The following is a 17,499-nucleotide window of genomic DNA, read 5'->3' on the forward strand; positions in this document are numbered from 1 at the left end:
AAGTATATTAAAAAATATTAAATAGAACTTTTCAAATATCAACATATAACACCCAATGCTGATGAGGATCCGGAAAATGAGGATCTGGAAAATGATACTCTTTTGTGTTGCGGGAGAGAAGAAATTATTTCATTTCATGAGAAATATATAGCAGAATCTATTAAAATTCAAATTATATGTATCCTTTGATCCAATAATCTGACTTTTGGCTCCTATGTTAAAAAAATTCCAAACACTCATGACTATATTGTAGTTATGTTTAATTCAACATTATTTGTGTTGGCAAAAATTGGAGAAATGATATTATTTTACATACATAAAAATAGCGAGCAGATTATGTTATTCCATAAGATATCATAGCAATACTTTTAAACATGAATTACAATTATTTATTTGCTTGGTAAATTGCCATTATATATACAATAAAGTGAAAATTAAAGATGCAAATTAATGTGCATAGTAAGATTCTATTTCAATTAAAAACTTAATAAATATACAAATCTCCACATAAAATTGTATATATATGCACCTAATAGCGTGAAAAGAGTGAATAAATATGTTCAGCTGATGACAACATTAATAAATGAATAAAAACACGTATTTGGGATCTTGGTGTGCAAATTCAACTTCATTAGATTTCCCTGATAACAACAGTGCTTTAGCCTTCAGATTGTCTGACCATCACCTGATAGAAAACGGCCAGAAATGCAGATTCTTGATATTATCCTGGATATTTCGACTTAATAGGTCAGCAGCTCAGGAATTTCATGTAAGTCTCTTGCTGAAACACTGCTTTGTTGAGGGGAAGATCAAAACTGAGTTTTTTAGCAACTTCCCTAACTCCCACACAGGAATTTCTGTATTTGTTTTGGGTTTTCTTAAAAAAAAAAATTAATCTTGAATTCCACATGAAGAAACAAACATTTTAAAGGAATCTTAAGTCTAAAATTCGTTATAAACACTTAGATGAGAAATGTGAAGAAAGCACAGTATATAAGTTGGGGAAAATACGCCATCGAATCATCCTAGGAGACATAGTGTCTTCTTGACTAATATGCACAGTTGAGCTGCTCCTCCTCCCTTTCTCCTGAAACCATGACTGACATCATTACTCCACCACAGAATTCTTTCCCACCAGGCTCAGAGGAAGCCTCAGAGTCCTTCTAAACCCAACATTCAACAAAATCTTTAGCTGATAATCAGAGTTCGAAAAGACATTTATTATTTAAATCTACCTGGCATTCCTAAAGCCCTCTTCCTGAGATCCCACAATTGGTAAGCTCTTGTTTATTGCTTTGCTATATCTTATGTTTGACAAAGCAACTCCTTGTTATTGGTGAAAATTCTAAGGCTCTGCCTCTTTAGCCAGAGGTTATGTGGAATCCAATATAATTTCAGCTCTTACCTGTCTCAAATCATACACACTTAAGACAATGGAGATAATGGTCAAAATGATGATAGCCACAGAGTACTCTATGTAACCTTGAGACAGCCACAAAGTTAGGGTGAAGGCTTGGAACACATAGAATGGATTTAAAACCTGCAGGTACAAAAATAGCACTAGAGTCACTTGAATGGACCTTGGTAGCAATCAAGATGATACCATGATACCATTTCTTTATAGAATATTTCTTCCTTTTTTTTTTGTACCAGGGATTGAACTCAGGGGCACTCAACCACATAGGATGAGCCACATCCCTATCCCTATTTTGTATTTTATTTAGAGACAGAGTCTCACTGAGTTGCTTTGAATTTGCCATCCTCCTGCCTTAGCCTCCTAATCCGCTGGGATTACAGGAGTGCACCACCGCGCCTGGCTCTTCCATTTTTGACAACATACAATAACCTCTAATATTTAAGAACTTACTTAGAACTTCATTAATTTTGGGTAGAGACAATGTCAAGCACATAGAATGTGATATGGTGAAAGCAAAATGACTTTAAGTACTGAAAGCCATGTCCACAAATTGGTAATTCTTAATTATTTTGAACTTTCAAGACTTTATTTCCAGTAATAAAATCTAACAATTTACCTTCTTCAACAGGTTTGACCATAATAAAGAAGATATATGATTCAGTCTCCTTTTAAAAGGACCTTCAAACAGGTTTTTTTTTTTTTCTTGGTGGAGGGGGGAGCTGGGGATTGAAACAAGGGCCTTGTGCATGGGAGGCAAGCACCCTACCAACTGAGCTATATCCCCAGCCCTCTAACAGTTTTTTTTTTTTTTAAAGTTTATTTTCATGTAATCACATGCTGCAAATTCTGTCAAGTTGTGCAATGAAAATGAGAGATTCTACTTTTATCCAGGTCATTTAAAATATCTGTCATGTCACAGGCCATGGCAAGATACTCTGAGAGTCAGTGGAATTAGAATGGCCCTTCCCTTCAAAAGGAGTGATCCTGAAAAGAAAGAACACAGCCAAGGCTGCAGAGAAAATCTTGGACACCAGACATCACCAGCCCCAGCACCGGTCAACCAAGCACATACCTTTCTGGTCTCTTGATGATATCTTTAAACTTTCTTTATTCCTTCAAATTTCCATTTTGGTCCTACTGGCTCTATTTTTTGTAATTATATTAGGGAGGAAACACCTGAGTAGTTAGAGAAAGACCACAGGATGTCCAGACATATGAAAATTAAAGAGCCCACTGGGACAAGGCCAGGATTCATTTCTTGGGGAAGTTCCCTGTATGATTTTCATAAATTAGATGAAATACGGTCTGGAACCAGTGGTACTCTTTTGTTTTGCCTCCACTTTCTATAATTTCCTAATATATTAAATAAAATTTTATTTTTAATCCTAAAAATGAAATGGTATCGGGTTAATATGTTAATAGGCTGATCTTGAGGGTTTCTTAAGCCCTGGGATATATTGTGTAACATTGAAAAAGCTTTTGTTTCTTAATGTTTCTTATTATTTCCATCTCAACTACTTTACTTACAAATTACAGCTCTTGTGTTTGCTTGGCATAAAATTTTCTAATTATAGATTATGCACTAATGATAACATGGTTTTGAGTTTATTGAAATCCAGTACAAAACTGGTTAAATACTTCTCAGAGAATGAAACAACACAACGATGCTTTGTCTCCTTCATCTAATATTCTTTTGAAACTAAATGTGAAGAAGTAGTTTGATTTGCATTTTTTTCTATAAAGTCCTAGTAAATAGGTGTTAAAAAAATACTAGTGCTCCTTTCAATCCCAGATTGACACCTGGGGATTTCCTGTCCCAGCTTGGAGGTTGAAAAAAGTCACAAGCAGAGATGGCTCACAGCTGAGGTCTGCAACAGGAGAGAAAAACTGTCCATGATACAGCCATGAACTCGACCAAGCCCTACAGGGCTGATATCTGACAGATTCCTGAGAACAGACACTCGCATCTCCAATGTGGACCTGGTTTTGAAGTGGGATCTAATGGGAACCAACTGGAGCCTCAAACAGAACCATCAAATAGGGACAGCAATCACAGGGAGAAATGAGAAAATGGAAGGAACCCAATGTCCCATTTAATGGGAACTTTAAAAAAAATAATAAATTCAAAACACAACAAAGAAAATTTTGTTTAAGAAAAAAACTATCTCTGAAAGAAGTCACTCTTAAGAAAATTGTTAAGCAATTAGAAAAAGACTGAATTAATTCATTTTAATTCCTCAGAAATTATAGAAGTAATCACATTGCCTCATGGAATGGACTGCATGTTTGTGCCCAGCCCCCACCAAAAAAGTCCTGTGTTGAAGCCCTAACACTCCGAGTGATGGTATAACGTGGGGCTTGAGGGGACTAGTAGGTAGGAAGATTCACATGAGGCCATGAGGGTGGGGCTGCCATGATGGGATTAGTGTCTTCACAAGAAAAGGAAAAGATCAGAGCTCTCTTCTTTTTAACCATGTGAGGATACAATGAGAAGATGTCTGTAAGAACTGAGTACACAGGACTTTCCAGCCTCCAAAACTGAAAAATAAGCATTTGCTCTTTAAGCCTCCAGTCTACATTTTATTATAGTAGACTGAACTAAGACACTTCCTCTACCATCAAAAATGTAACAAAAGAAACAAGAGATTATGAAATGGTAATCTGTCTCTCACAGTGGGAAGGAATTTTAAAGTGGATTTGAACTTAAAATAAGTGGTTATTGCAAACATCATTTAGACAGCCTAGAGAAAAAAATGATAATAACATTTATCAAATGTTTTGAAAAACCCTCAATAGAAAAAGTATAGACTCAAGTCAAAAGGATAGAAACAGAAAAAAAGTTGCATGAAATACAGATTTCATTTACATAGAAGTATTCATATGCTATTCAAGTTTTCTCCTAGTACTAAGTACAAAATAAGGGACAGAAATTATCTTTTTTTTTTCCCTCAAAAAGAAAAGAAAATAGCCAGTTACCTGTTTAACAAGCAGCTTCCATATGGGTTGGATTTCAACCTCAATGGCATTGGGCCCACACACTAATCTTCTGTAGGAGATGGATCATCCATTAGTGTCACACCTATGAGCTCAGTGACAAGTGAATACAGTCTAAGTACAAACCACATCTCTGCTCTTTGGAGATTTTCTGGCTTCAGTTGAACAATAATATGCAAGTATTTTTGAAATATAATACTAAATTACTAATATGTTTTTGAAGTGAATGTCAATGTATGATGAACAAAGTTGCTTTTCTGGTTTACAGATGTCACCACTACAACTCAATGTGTCCAAATGAAGTTAGAAAGTCATTTTGAGTTTTTTTTTTTAATAATTTGATTATATTTTAAAGGCAGCAAAAGGACACAGATATGAAGATGCCTCTAGATCTGGCAGGCATTTTAGGCTGTTCTTGATGTGAATGGTCACATCTGTCTCACATTGGTCTCTCCAGCACCCAGGACAGGCCCTTAGTATGTGAACTGAATGAATATGGCAATGAATAAACGAATGCTCTGGAAGATGACAGAAGGTCTTCACCTTGGAAACTTATACTTTGAAAACAAGGTATAATACATGTGTTCATTATAAAAAGAAGATTTCATGTATGTATAGTATTTTACAAAGTTCTTACAAAAGACTCATTTGATCCTCATGATAGTCCAAAGGCAAGAGTGAGTAGCTCCATTAGCCAATGAGATAAATTGCTTGGTGTGGGTGTTTAACCAAAGGTGCACACATCTAATATTAATCATGACAATATAACTTTCAAGCAGAGATAACAGTGCCAGAAACTTCACTTATCCTTTTAAAGCCATTAACTACTTTAATCATCACATTATCCCCATCAGATTCCATATTATAACCTACTATAAAGAAAACTGAAGTTTGGATAGATTAAGTAACTATCTCAGGATATCAAAGCTAGAAAGAGACAGAGCTGGACTTCTTACCTTGATCTCTAAACTCTGCAACTCTGCCTCAGCAAGTACCAAAGGAGAGAATCTACATGAAATATCCTTGATATCATTGAGATATAACTGAGAGCTGAGCCCAATTTCTTCTGATTTGAAGCCAAGCTTTTGCAAGTGTATAATTATTGCTTGCAAGGGACAGAGAGGACTCATACCAAGGTCTTATGGTTCCATACTAGAGAAATACTGGGGCTTGGGGGAGTTAAGAGACAAGCAGGCCAAATACCCATGCTGCTATATAGCTTCATGACTCCCTAAACTTCACACTGGGAAAGACCACAACTCAATCAACTTTGGTACCAAATCCATAGCAATAATAAATTATGGGTCTATTGTCAGAACTTCTCAGGACTCCAAATTTGAGCCCCCAAACAGTCCCTATCTGTCTTCAATTCTTCACTCTGTAAATGCCTCCTCAGATTGAAAGAGCCAAATCTGACATTGAGCCTAGTGGTTGAGAAATGTGAGCTAGAATAGACCTGGCTTTGCCTCTAGCTAGGCCTTTATACTTGCTGTTCCCTCTACCTGGAATCCGTTTCCCTGTGTCTTTGCATAGCTTGCTCTCTTGTTGTGTTCAGATTACTTTTCAAATGATACCTTCTTATGTGGACCTTCTCAAATCATTCTATTTAAAATAGGTGTAGTGTAATGGTAGAGCACTTGCCTAACTTAGCAAGCACAAGGCACTGGGTTCAATCCCCAGTACTGGGGGAATAAAAGAACTATTCAAAGATTCTCTTTATATTCTTAACCTACCTTATTTTACTTTATAATGCATATGATTACTTGGAATTACACCTTATTTTTAACATGATAATGAGCATGCAAATGATAGACTGTATCCTCTATTATCATATAAGCTTCTAGGACAGGTGTTATATTATCATATAAGCTTCTAGGACAGCTCACAAAGGCCTAAAACAGGAGCTGATACACATAACACATTGGAGCATTATGCGTTGAATGAATGGTTGGAGGGTTGAGTGAGGCATGAGTCTTGGTTCCCATATCTATAAAATGAGTTTGGTAAAATATGCCTAATAAAATTGTTATCAGCATCATAGCACAATAGATATGAAAAGCTTTTAGCAAAGGTGCCAGGGCAGGACAAGCTCTCAGTAAATGGCAGCCATCTTTGAAGTCTGAATTCCTTTGGCAAAATTAACTGTATTTTTCTCTCTTTCAACAACATTCTCTTTTTCAGTCACAGTGCAGACTTCATTGAATTGTAACATGTATTTTTATGCCTTTTTTCTCCTCTGATTATCTAGGCTCTCTTTAAAGGCAGGAATGGAACTTTTCCAACTCGATTTTTCTGGTATCTAAGGACACAGTATCTGACACAGATGTTCCTGAATACTGTAGTTAATTAACAAAAAACACTATGGCCCATATCTAGAATACTGTCTCCCCTAAAAAGACTCAAAACCCAGATGCACAACTAAGATAGAACCAGACTGTGGAAAGTCAACGTAGAAAGCTAACCAAAGGTCAGTATGTTTTGACTCTTCCTGTTTGGTGAGATGGTTTCTGATATCACCATTAAATGAAGAGCTTAGACACAAAGAGGATAGGGAACCAGTGGATCAACACTTGCCTGTAGATAGTGATATTTAGGGCTCATCTGGGACATGTTTAAATCATAGCCTGTTATGCCCCTTGTTGCTGTCCTTTCTGCTGTCTCTTGCCAAAAAAATATAGTCTGTTTAGGGAACATGTGCTCATCTCAATCTCAGTGTAAGCCAAGTTTTCAGGAAATGCTGACCAAGGATTAAACAACAAGAGGAATATGAGGCCTGAAGTTGGGTCACATGAGTAAAGGTCCAATATTATATTTGCTAACTAAAAATCTGATGAGCTGGCAGGGAAATGAGGCCCTGAAATTGTTCCAAGTGTCTTCTCTGAACAACATAAGCCAAAAACAACTAAATAATCTTGCCTGGCATTTCTAACAATCCATCAAAGGAAGAGTAGCTGTAGAGTGAAGAAGTTGAATTTCACAGCAGGGACTTGTGAAAGGAATTTCTATGCTAACTAGGGCAGCACTTGAAAGACCACTAAGATTTCCTTTAACTCTGACATATTAGTAAATCTGCTGGATTGTTTTAATTCTGAAACACCCAATGTGAATGACTGGGAGTACTTTCTATGGGGGTGTTTCATGGTGCCTAATTTTCCTTTATTCATTCATTTACCCATTTATCCACCAAAGAATTGTTGGAAATACTTTGTGTGGTTTACTGGTGCACTATAGGCACCAAGTGGTGTGGTGTGGACTAGAGTGGAGTACTGGGGAGGCAGGAGCCAGTTAGAGTGACTGGTGAGCTTCTTCACATGACCACTCTGCTATTTTGCTCAAAGATTCTCCTCTGATAAGCCTCCCATGGTTGCTGGCAGGGAGGGAGGGATACCTGCAGCTTTCCAAACAGTCCATGCCAGGCCAAGAGATTCTAGCACGACCCACTGCAGGAACTTGAGAATTTAGGGAGCAAGCATCTGGAGTCTGAAAAAGCTCTCTGGTGGTTCTGCTAGCCAATCCTTCACCGGCTTAAAACCATTTCTTAAAGGGAGGGAGACCACAGACCTTTACAGATGCAGAGTATGGCACCCAACCTTTGAAATTTGGGTATGGTTGTATAGTGTAACAGATGTGTTGGTCACAGAGCACTCCCATTTTAAAAGTTAATAAGAAAATTGGTATATTTTTTAAAAATTCTTTCTTTGTATGTGTTGGAGGAGCTCAATTTTAGCAATGCTTTGAAATGCTTAAACACTTTCATGAAATATTGATTAAAAAAGCTCCATTTTACAAATGACACAAAAGTTACTTTAGTTTTTCACATTAATGCTCATCTGAGAACTATCCATTTCTTTCATTTAATTAGGCATTTCCAGATGATCTCAGGAAGAGCTGGGCTCTTCCAGGATCCCATGCCTCTGTGTGAGCTAAATGAGACACTTCCAGTCAGCTTTTCTTGAGGAAGTATCCTGAGCATTCCCAGACATGAAAATCTGGAAGAGAAAAAGAATCAGAAGGAGATGGGGAATTGAGGTTGAGGTGCAAAAAAGCCCAGGAAAGGATCTTGCCAGGATTTAGGATTCAGGACTTCAACTTACTGATCCCTCCTCCACAGGATTTTGCTCTGAAACAAGCTTTGGAGATAAGTGATTTCACACTTCCAGTGGACCTAAACCCATAGAACCATGGGTCTGAGAATTTAAATTTATTAAAATGGGAATATTGATTTCAGTTTATTTAATTTTTATTCAATGCCTTTTGCATTATATTTTAAAGAAAAATACATAATAATATTTTAAAGTGACTTATTAACTTCTGATTGAATGTTAAGACTTGAGATTTCAGCTATTGGCTTCTGCCTGTCCCCTCTTCCAGCCAGCCTTTCCTTGCTCCTTCCTGAGGAGCTGATCTGATGGTTGAAGATCTGTGATCAGGATGCTTTCCAGAAGTGTAACTTTCAAAGGGCATAAAGGTCATGGTACATAAGCATGATTTCTTTTCTGAGTTTTGTCCCCTCAATACCTGAGGAGTAAGGGAGTAGTTTCATGGTAGATGCAACCTCTGTCCCTTCCTCCCTCCTCCTTTTTCTGTCTTCTTTCTTTCTTTTCTTAAGTTCTGTCTTCTCATGAAACAGCTTCTGCCAGCTTAGAGCTATACCTTGATAGCAAACCTACCCTTCTTTTGCTGCCTGTGCTTTGGATTCTTTTCCTCTGGTACTGAGCGGCATGCCTCCCCGCCCCCACTAACCCCCCTCAATAGTGTAGCAAATGCTGGGAATTAACTCTGGCCCTGCAGAATCTCTGAGTTGACTATGTCTTTTCCCACTTCTTGTCCTGTGATGTCATATTGGTGCCTTAACTCAGCCTTGGCTGGACTATTTCCACCACAGAAACTGGCAAACTCTGCCCTTCAAAGCTTTATTATTATTATTATTATTATTACTTTCTTTCAGACAACAAGTCATCAACAAGGTGAATAGTTTGGAGTTAACCCCAGAAGGGAGCCTGCCAGTCTATTTCTATTTCCAGGGATGTAGCAAGATAGACTGGGTGAAAAAGAAAGTAAAAAAAATCCTCAACTTTAAAATTATCCTAATAGTCCACCTGCCTAGATAGGAATCCAGTAGGTTTATTGGTTTCATAGAACCCCATTCTTGTGAAGTAAAAGAATCACCTAAGGTCTCTATGAATCTGTCTCAGTCAGATACTTAGAGGGAAGTTTGAGTTTATGGGTGCAGACTGGAACAGGAGCCCCCTATGACAACTTACTTGCTCTCTTCCTGATACCTTCTGGCAATTTCTCTCCAAGGAAAAATTAACTCTTCTGATGTCCTGGTATGCTACATAAAAATTGAAAAGCATGTGTATGCATTTTTCCTCTTTTCCTGGCTGCTTGGAAGCCTATAAAGAACTTTATAGTTAGACTCTGTAGCTTTTTATCATCATCATCTGAGATTCTTGCATGTCCCTCCCCCTTTTTTCATTTCTCACATTACATTCTTGTTTGTGCTTGTGTAGGGGGCGACAGTAGGTGGGTACTGGAGATCAAACCCTAGGACCTTGCACATGCTAGATAACAACTCTACCACTGAGCTATATTCCCAGTCCAGTGATCTTAGTTTTAAATGCAGGCAGGCTCAAGTTCATTTAGAAAATTGGCAAGCTGTCTCTTAACCAATCCATCAATCATATTTAAATTTAAAAAAGAAAACCTTAGTCTTACCTTAAGAAATGGGAAAAATGCTCCACATTCTACTTACTCTTTTTTCACCCTCCATTCAGACATGCCCATAAAATAAAATATGCCTATGTTTATAAGATTATCTCCTCTATTTTTCATATTTGGGAAACTATACTCTGTCTTGCTTATTAGATTGTCAAGTTCTTTATTGTGTGGACCAGACTTAAATTTAATTATGTATGATGCTTATTAAAGCGTGGCACTTTATAAATAAGGACAAATGGGAGGTAGCTACAACTGATGGGAAATCTTTCTGGTACAAATGGCTTCCTAGGCAGAGAATATCTACATATATCAATGAGATTTCTTAAATGCTCTAGATCAATCCTTTAAACATCTGTGCTTATGCTATTAAACCAATAGGTTTTTCATAACTTTGAAAACTTTCTGTGTTTCAATGTAGTAAGAATTACATCTGAAATCTTATATAATGATACCATTTCTAAGGCATTTTGCAATGCTGTCCTGGTCTAGATGCACTATTTTTCATAGTGCTTTTGCAGGGGGAAAACTTAAAAACAACAAATCAGTAATTCTTCCCTCAGTTTATGTGAGAATTATGGAAGTTGCTTGCCTGAAATGCATAGTTCCTTCTATTATTAGTACTACTTTCTCCTACAGAATCATCAGAATTATTTGGGGGTAGAGTCCTAAAGCAATATTTTAGGTACCAGATTTCTGCTTAGCTTGAGAATTGGGGTTTCTGGCTGACTGCAAAGTTAGGCAGGTAATGTCCATCAAATGACTGAGAAATGAAGGAGACTAGGAACTCTGTGGGGAAGTCTTGCAATGGATTCCTTCAGACTCACCAGGATTGGCAGTTTCAAGTGTAGTTAAGAAAGCAGGGACTCTATATCAGTGTGAATCAATGGACTGTGTGAGCAGTTCCTAATCTATGCCACAGTACCAGTCCCATGATTGTGCCATTCTTTTTGTCTCTCTATCTCTAGTCAGTAAATGTCTTTGGGACTACAACTAATCCTTTCCTTTCAGATTGCTGGTTCCTTGCAAAGTGCCTGGCATAATTAGAAGCATGTAGTTAACAAATCAATGAATGCATTCATTTATTCTACAAATAGCTATTAAGTTCCTACCATGAATAAGGAACTGTTCTAGGTGCTGGAGATGCCACAATGAATAGCACAACTAACCAGACAAAACTGTCTCCTGACAGCCTGATACATGGTTGGCAGTTCCAGTGTAATAATCAGAACTTTCATCAATAAATACTTATTTTATTCTTTCTCAGCAAACATGCCATCGCAGAGCTGTTTGTTCATAGTAGAATGCATTTTTAATAGTGCCTTCTTGGTCCTCAGAAGCTTTGGAGGATTAGGAAGCTGATGTTTATGGAATAACTCAAGATTTTTTAAAGGCGAGAATTAAAAAAGGGAACACAAAGATACTGTTCTATAAACCTGAGAGAACAATCAAATTTTTTTTCGATTGCATTGCACTTAGTCTTTTTCAAAAAATAATTTTGCATCTGAGAATAATTTAGACTCTCCCTATCCTTCCAGTAAATGAATTAGGACTATATCAGGTTTGATAAAGCATTGTGCCAACAGTACACTAATGGTGACCCATTTGGTACTTCACTTTTCTGCCAGTGGAGTTTACTCTCAGGAAGTATTGTACACCCTACCTGACTTCTTGCTCTTCGCTGGTCAGACCCAATCCAAACGTTTGATGGATGTCATAGCAGGAGTTGCTGTCTTCCAGCAACCTAGGACATGGTGAAGCAGAACCACAATCAGCTCACAACACTCAACATGTCAGCGTTCTTCCCCCACATCCTGATGCAGCGGTGGAAAAAGTTGTACTTACCCAACTTTCTGGAAGCGCTTCTCCAAGTAATCCCAAACATACCTGATTTTCTGCACTTGGATGCATCGCAGCTGCAATCACAAATGTGTTGGAACAAGTATGATTCATAAGACACATGAAAGGCTTGTGTTCAATACAGATCCCCATGTGTGTCTCCCTTTCTTTGATAGATAACTGTTATCCCCAGCCTAATAGATAGCTGTCATTCCCAGAACTCTCATGGATAAACATTTATTTTATTCTTTCTTTGCAAACATGCCATCACCTTGCATTCTTAAAATCACTTACTTTTAAATCCGGCTTCATTACTGCTTGGTTTATGACAGAGTGGTGGTCAGCCACCAAAGGGTCTTTTGGGTTCTTGCTTATAGGAAACTTCAGGGTAGATAAGTGGAGGCAGAGCACCTTCTTTCTAATATATCTTTGAAATTCATCCTAGAATAGTTAATACAATCCATAAAATTCTCAATTGTAATTTACTAAAGTGCTCAATTAACCAAACACCTACCATATGCTAGACCAGTGTTTCCCAAAGTTTGGGGCAAAACTTTTTCTCAAACAAGATCCTCAGTATTATCTTAGAACTTACTAGAAAGGCAGATTCTCAGCCCCACCCCAGTCCTCCTGAGCCAGAAACTGGTGGAGGGGTCAGCCATCTGTGTTGTAATGATCCCTCCAGAGAATTTGGATTTGCACAAACATTTGAGAACCAGTGGGAAAAAAAGAGAAAAAAATACTTTGCAGGAAGATTTATGTCTAAAAAAAATGTGTTTTAGCTATTTTTAAATGACATCTAGATGTTTAAAAGGTCTAATATCTTCCAAAATACTTATTTGTGAAAAAGTGAATGATCGTTCCCAGGTTATGGTCTCTAAGTGTTGTAACCTCAGAGCTGCTGATACTATAATCACTAGGCGCTCTGCCCATTAGCCTAACATGCTAGACATTTCCTCAGGCTCATGTGAAAGAGGTGTTCTTTATTCCTGGGCTCAAAAAGAGACAGTATACAGATTGGAGAGGTATTTTGCCATTGCCTTTTTTCATTTAGGGGAATTCTTTAAGTAGAGGAAGATCTGCCCTGAGAACTCTGGTTCATCATTTATTGGTTCACAGATGCCACATTGAAGACATGATCATGACTTTTCTTGTTTTGAATAAATTTTTAATTGACACATAGTAGTTGTGCTTATCTTGGGGGTACGGTGAGACTTTTCAATTCATGCATACAGTCTAGAATGATCAGTTCAGGCTAATCGGTCCACCCATCACCTCAGACATTTATCATTTCTTCATGTTGAGAGTATTAAAAATTCTTTCTGTTTGCTATTTTCATAGTCAATTATTTTCAACCATGATGTCTACAGTGTAACAGAACATTAGAGGTTATTTCTCCTCTCAACTGCTCCCCGGTACCCATTAACCCTCCTCTCCATCCCTCCCTCCCTCCCCAAACCCTTCTCAGGCTCTGATAATCACTATTTTGTTCTGTACTTTTATCAGATCTACTTTTTAGCTCCCACCTATGGTGAGAACATGCAGTATTTGTCTTTCTGTGATGATCATGGCATTTCAACTAGATAACTGAAGGTTACGTACTGTTGTCCTCAGCAAAACGGTGTCTGCTTCTTGTAAGGGGCATGGGGTGCAGTTGGCCCACACCCTCCACTCTGGCCTCCAGTAGAACAGCAGCTGAAGGACCCCACCAGTCAGCACGGATGCGATAAGGCAGAGGGCTCTCCGAAGATGCTGGGTGTGGTAACCAAACACCTCCTAGAGCGTAAATAAAAGATCACTCTATTTTTCAATTTTTACAAAAATAATTTTTTTTTTGTTTCAAAAGACAAAAACGTTAGAGGCAAGGATGTTGTTGAGGGAGAAATTTGGCTGTCAGCGGACATAATGAAAACAGGAATATTTTTACTTTGCTGGCATATAAAATGAAAATCTTAGGAGGAACACGGGAGTCGTAGACTCATTTGCTTCTAAGTATTTAGAAAGTTACCTTAGATTTTTATAAAATACCTCATATTTTGAACCACATATGTTTTCTTTAAGCATAAGGTATTGCTATAGTGTAGATATGAAATGTTCCTCCAAAGTTCATGGATGAGATAATGCAAGAATGTTGAGTGATAATATGATCAGATTATGAGAGGCATGATCTAATCAGAGCATTAGTCCATCAATGTGGATTAAGTGGTGGTAACCATAGGCAAGCAGGGTGTGGCTGGGGGAGGCAGATCACTGGGGTTGTGTCTTTATGGTAAATATATTTTGCCCCTTTTGAGTGGAACTCTCTCAGCTCTTTAGTTGCCGTATACTGATCTGTCACACCATTCTGCCAAGATGTTCTGCCTCACCTCAGGCTTAGAGCAATGAAGTCAGCTAACTATGAACTGAGCCTTTGAAACAGAGCCAAAATAAACTTTCTTCTTTAAGTTGTTCTTGCTAGGTATTTTATCACAGTGGAAAAAAAAAAAAACCACAACTAACTAAAACAAAAAATTAGTGCAATGAGTGGGACCATTGAGGTGACTAAACTGACCATGTGGTTCAGAGGCTTTTGGAGCTTTGTAAACTTTTTGGGAAGAATTTTGAAAATTTTAGAAATGCAGGACGGAAAAGCTTTAGAATGTTGTAAGTGGAGTTTAATGTTCTGGTGGGGGATGAGAAGACCAAAATGCTGATTGGACTGTTGACAATAAAGACTGGGCACATGAAATTTCAGAGGATTTTATTACAAATTGGACTAGAGGTCATTCATGTAATACACTGGCAAAGAAGTTGTTTACATTTTGCCCATTTCCTAAGACTTTCTATGAGGCTCAATTTAAAGGTAGTAGACTAATTAATCCGGCAGAAGGTAACACAACATTCAGGAGTTGGCATGGGTTTTGCTGATGACTTTTCGCCAAGTTTACTGTGATAATCAGGAGCAGAAAACAAAGTGGAAAAATGTGAAAAACTTGTGGTTTGGCCAGAAATGTGCAAGTAAACAGACTAAGGAAGTTGTGACTATTAAAGACATTACAGCTACAAAGAGAGGCTAAGTACTTTGGATGGAGATAATAGGAAAGATGGCTTGTGGGCTTCTCCAGAATTGGCAAGACCACACTTATCTCAGGCTTAAAGACTTTGAGAAGAGACCATGGGGTCACTCTGCTTGAGAGGGAGGCCTAAGAAGTTTTTCCACTGTGCTCAGTTAGTCAGGCACTCAGAGGCTACTGCAGCCATGGTATATAGAGGCTTGGTTACTGCTCTAGATAATAGTAAACCTTGGCATCAACCACGTGGTGCTGGTTCTGCAGGAATGCAGGATGCTGGAATTAGGAGGTCATGGAGATTGCACTGAGCTTTCAAAGGAAGACCTGGAAGGCCAGATAAGGTGTAGGAGGAGTAGTTGGAATACCTGTAGCCTTTCCCTGAGAGGGTGGTGCACGAAGATAGATATGCAAGAAGCTGAGGCTGCAATGGAGACCCCCAACATTAAGAGATGCCTGTACCTTGGGATATAAGCTGAGGAAAGTTGCAGAAATTGAGCAAAAACAATCTAAGAGAGAAGTTGTATGGTATGCAACCAGCAAGGCTACAGGAGTGAAACTACATAAGCCCTTTGGAGAGATCTTCAAAATGCCATGCACCCCAGGTGCTGGACATGTAGACAGGACTTGTTTGTCCAACCGGATTTTCATCTTGCTTTAGTCTCATCCTTTCTTCCTCTGCCCCCATTTCTCCTTTGAGGAAGGGAAATGTTTACTCTATGCCATTGTATATAGGATATATGTAACTTGCTTTTTTTGGCACTGGGGATTTAACCCAGGAGTTATATTTCTAGCTCTTTTTATTTTTCATTTTTAGTTATATTTCTAGAACTTTTTATTTTTCATTTTAAGACAGGATCTTACTAAATTGTCTAATGCCTTGCTAAGTTGCTAAGGTTGGTGGCCTTCATCTTGCAATCCTCCTGTATCAGCCTCCCAAGTTGCTGGATTTTAGGCTTGTACAACTGTGTCCAGCTGTAATTTGGTTTTTCTCTTTATTCTCACAGCTAAGAGTTTGCCTTGAGTTTTAGATGAGATTTTGGACTTCAAATTTGGGGCAATGATGGAATTTTAAGACTACAGAGACTCCTGGAAATGGACTCAATGTATTTTGCACTGTGAGATGGTCATTAACTTTTGGAGACCAGAGACAGAATGTTATAGTTTAAATGTGAGGTATTCCCCCAAATCCCATGTGTGAGGAAGTGCAAGAACATTCAGTGGCAAAATAATTCGATTATGAGAAGTATAAACTAATCAGTTGATTAAGCCATTGATATGGACTGATAAGAGTGTTAGCTGTAGGCATATAGGGTTTGGTTGAAGATAGGTCACTGGGGGTGTGCCTTAGGGTAAATATAACTTGTGCCTTGTGAATAGACTTCTCTCTGCTTCCTAGTTGCAATGTCCTGATCTTCTTTCCTCTGCCACATCCTTCTTCCAGGATGTTCTGCCTCACTCAGGAGGAGTGGAGTTGGCCCACTACGGACTGAATCTCTGAAACCATGAGCCAAAAAGAAATTTTCCTTTAACTTCTTCTTCTCAGGCCTTTTGTCACAGGGACAGAAAAAGCTAACTAAAACTGGTACTTTAAAAAGTGTTAACATGAGTTTATTGAAGGAAGATGAGAAAATTCTGATAGATATGACCCACACTTATATCTAGGTTTACCCACATTCAGATTTAGTTCAGAATAATATGATTGAGAATGACTGAAACTGTGAATAGATATTCTGTTCTCTGAATCAGTCTGTTATAAATCAAGAGATTATCCATGGACATGAAAGACATTCCAAATATGACTTATATTTATTTACCCTGAAAGTAACATGCTGAAATACATGTATCTTTAGTAGCAGTGTAGTTAGTATTTATCACAAATTGAATAAACTTGAGATACTGTTTTAGAGGAAAACAGATTTGGTTGTGTAAAGCCAACTTCTAGTTTATAACTTATACAAAGAAGTTTCATTGAATTGGTTTACAAATTTCAATAACTAGTGTATTTTGAAGACTCCAAGGATGCTAATTTTGAATGACGACTTCACTCAACTGCTATTTCAGGTTGTACTGTCACTTTTTGGTTTTTGTTTCTCCTATAATTTTGAACTCCCAAGTTCAGATCACAGAGTTATAATGTCAAGAAAATAGATTTTTATTGAGTTTCTATAGTATTTTTGATGATGGAAACTGTTGAATTTTACACCAGCTTAGATCGTGCTACTGTATAACAAATCTCTAGGCTTAACTGTTTGGAAAAGTTTTCATTTTCAGTATGGTCATTTCATTACCTTCTAATAAATCTGTTGGACATGGAGATTATAGTAACAGTTGTTGAATATAATCCCTAAGCATAGTGAAAAGGCCACAGGCTTAAGAAACAGATAATTTAAGTTAGAGTCACTGCTCTGCTCCACATCAGCTATGTAACCTCAGGTAGCTCATTTCGTCTCTAAGGAATCCCAATTTAATCTGCTACAAAAC

General features: G+C 37.8%; 1 protein-coding gene across 1 annotated transcript in view; it reads right to left on the reverse strand.

Annotated features, from left to right (window-relative positions):
* Nucleotides 1-17,499, reverse strand: part of Atp13a5 (ATPase 13A5) — a 112,252-nt gene that overhangs the window by 72,662 nt on the left and 22,091 nt on the right. The window contains exons 2-7 of the mRNA XM_048804086.1: nt 13,571-13,744; nt 12,263-12,409; nt 11,975-12,045; nt 11,793-11,873; nt 4,394-4,463; nt 1,406-1,540 (exon numbers count right to left, since the gene is read on the reverse strand). Coding sequence (XP_048660043.1) covers nt 1,406-1,540; nt 4,394-4,463; nt 11,793-11,873; nt 11,975-12,045; nt 12,263-12,409; nt 13,571-13,744 — 678 coding nt within the window. The remainder of the gene's footprint in view (nt 1-1,405; nt 1,541-4,393; nt 4,464-11,792; nt 11,874-11,974; nt 12,046-12,262; nt 12,410-13,570; nt 13,745-17,499) is intronic.

Source organism: Marmota marmota, unplaced genomic scaffold (assembly GCF_001458135.2).
Source record: "Marmota marmota marmota unplaced genomic scaffold, marMar, whole genome shotgun sequence".
Taxonomy (NCBI): Eukaryota; Metazoa; Chordata; class Mammalia; order Rodentia; family Sciuridae; genus Marmota; species Marmota marmota.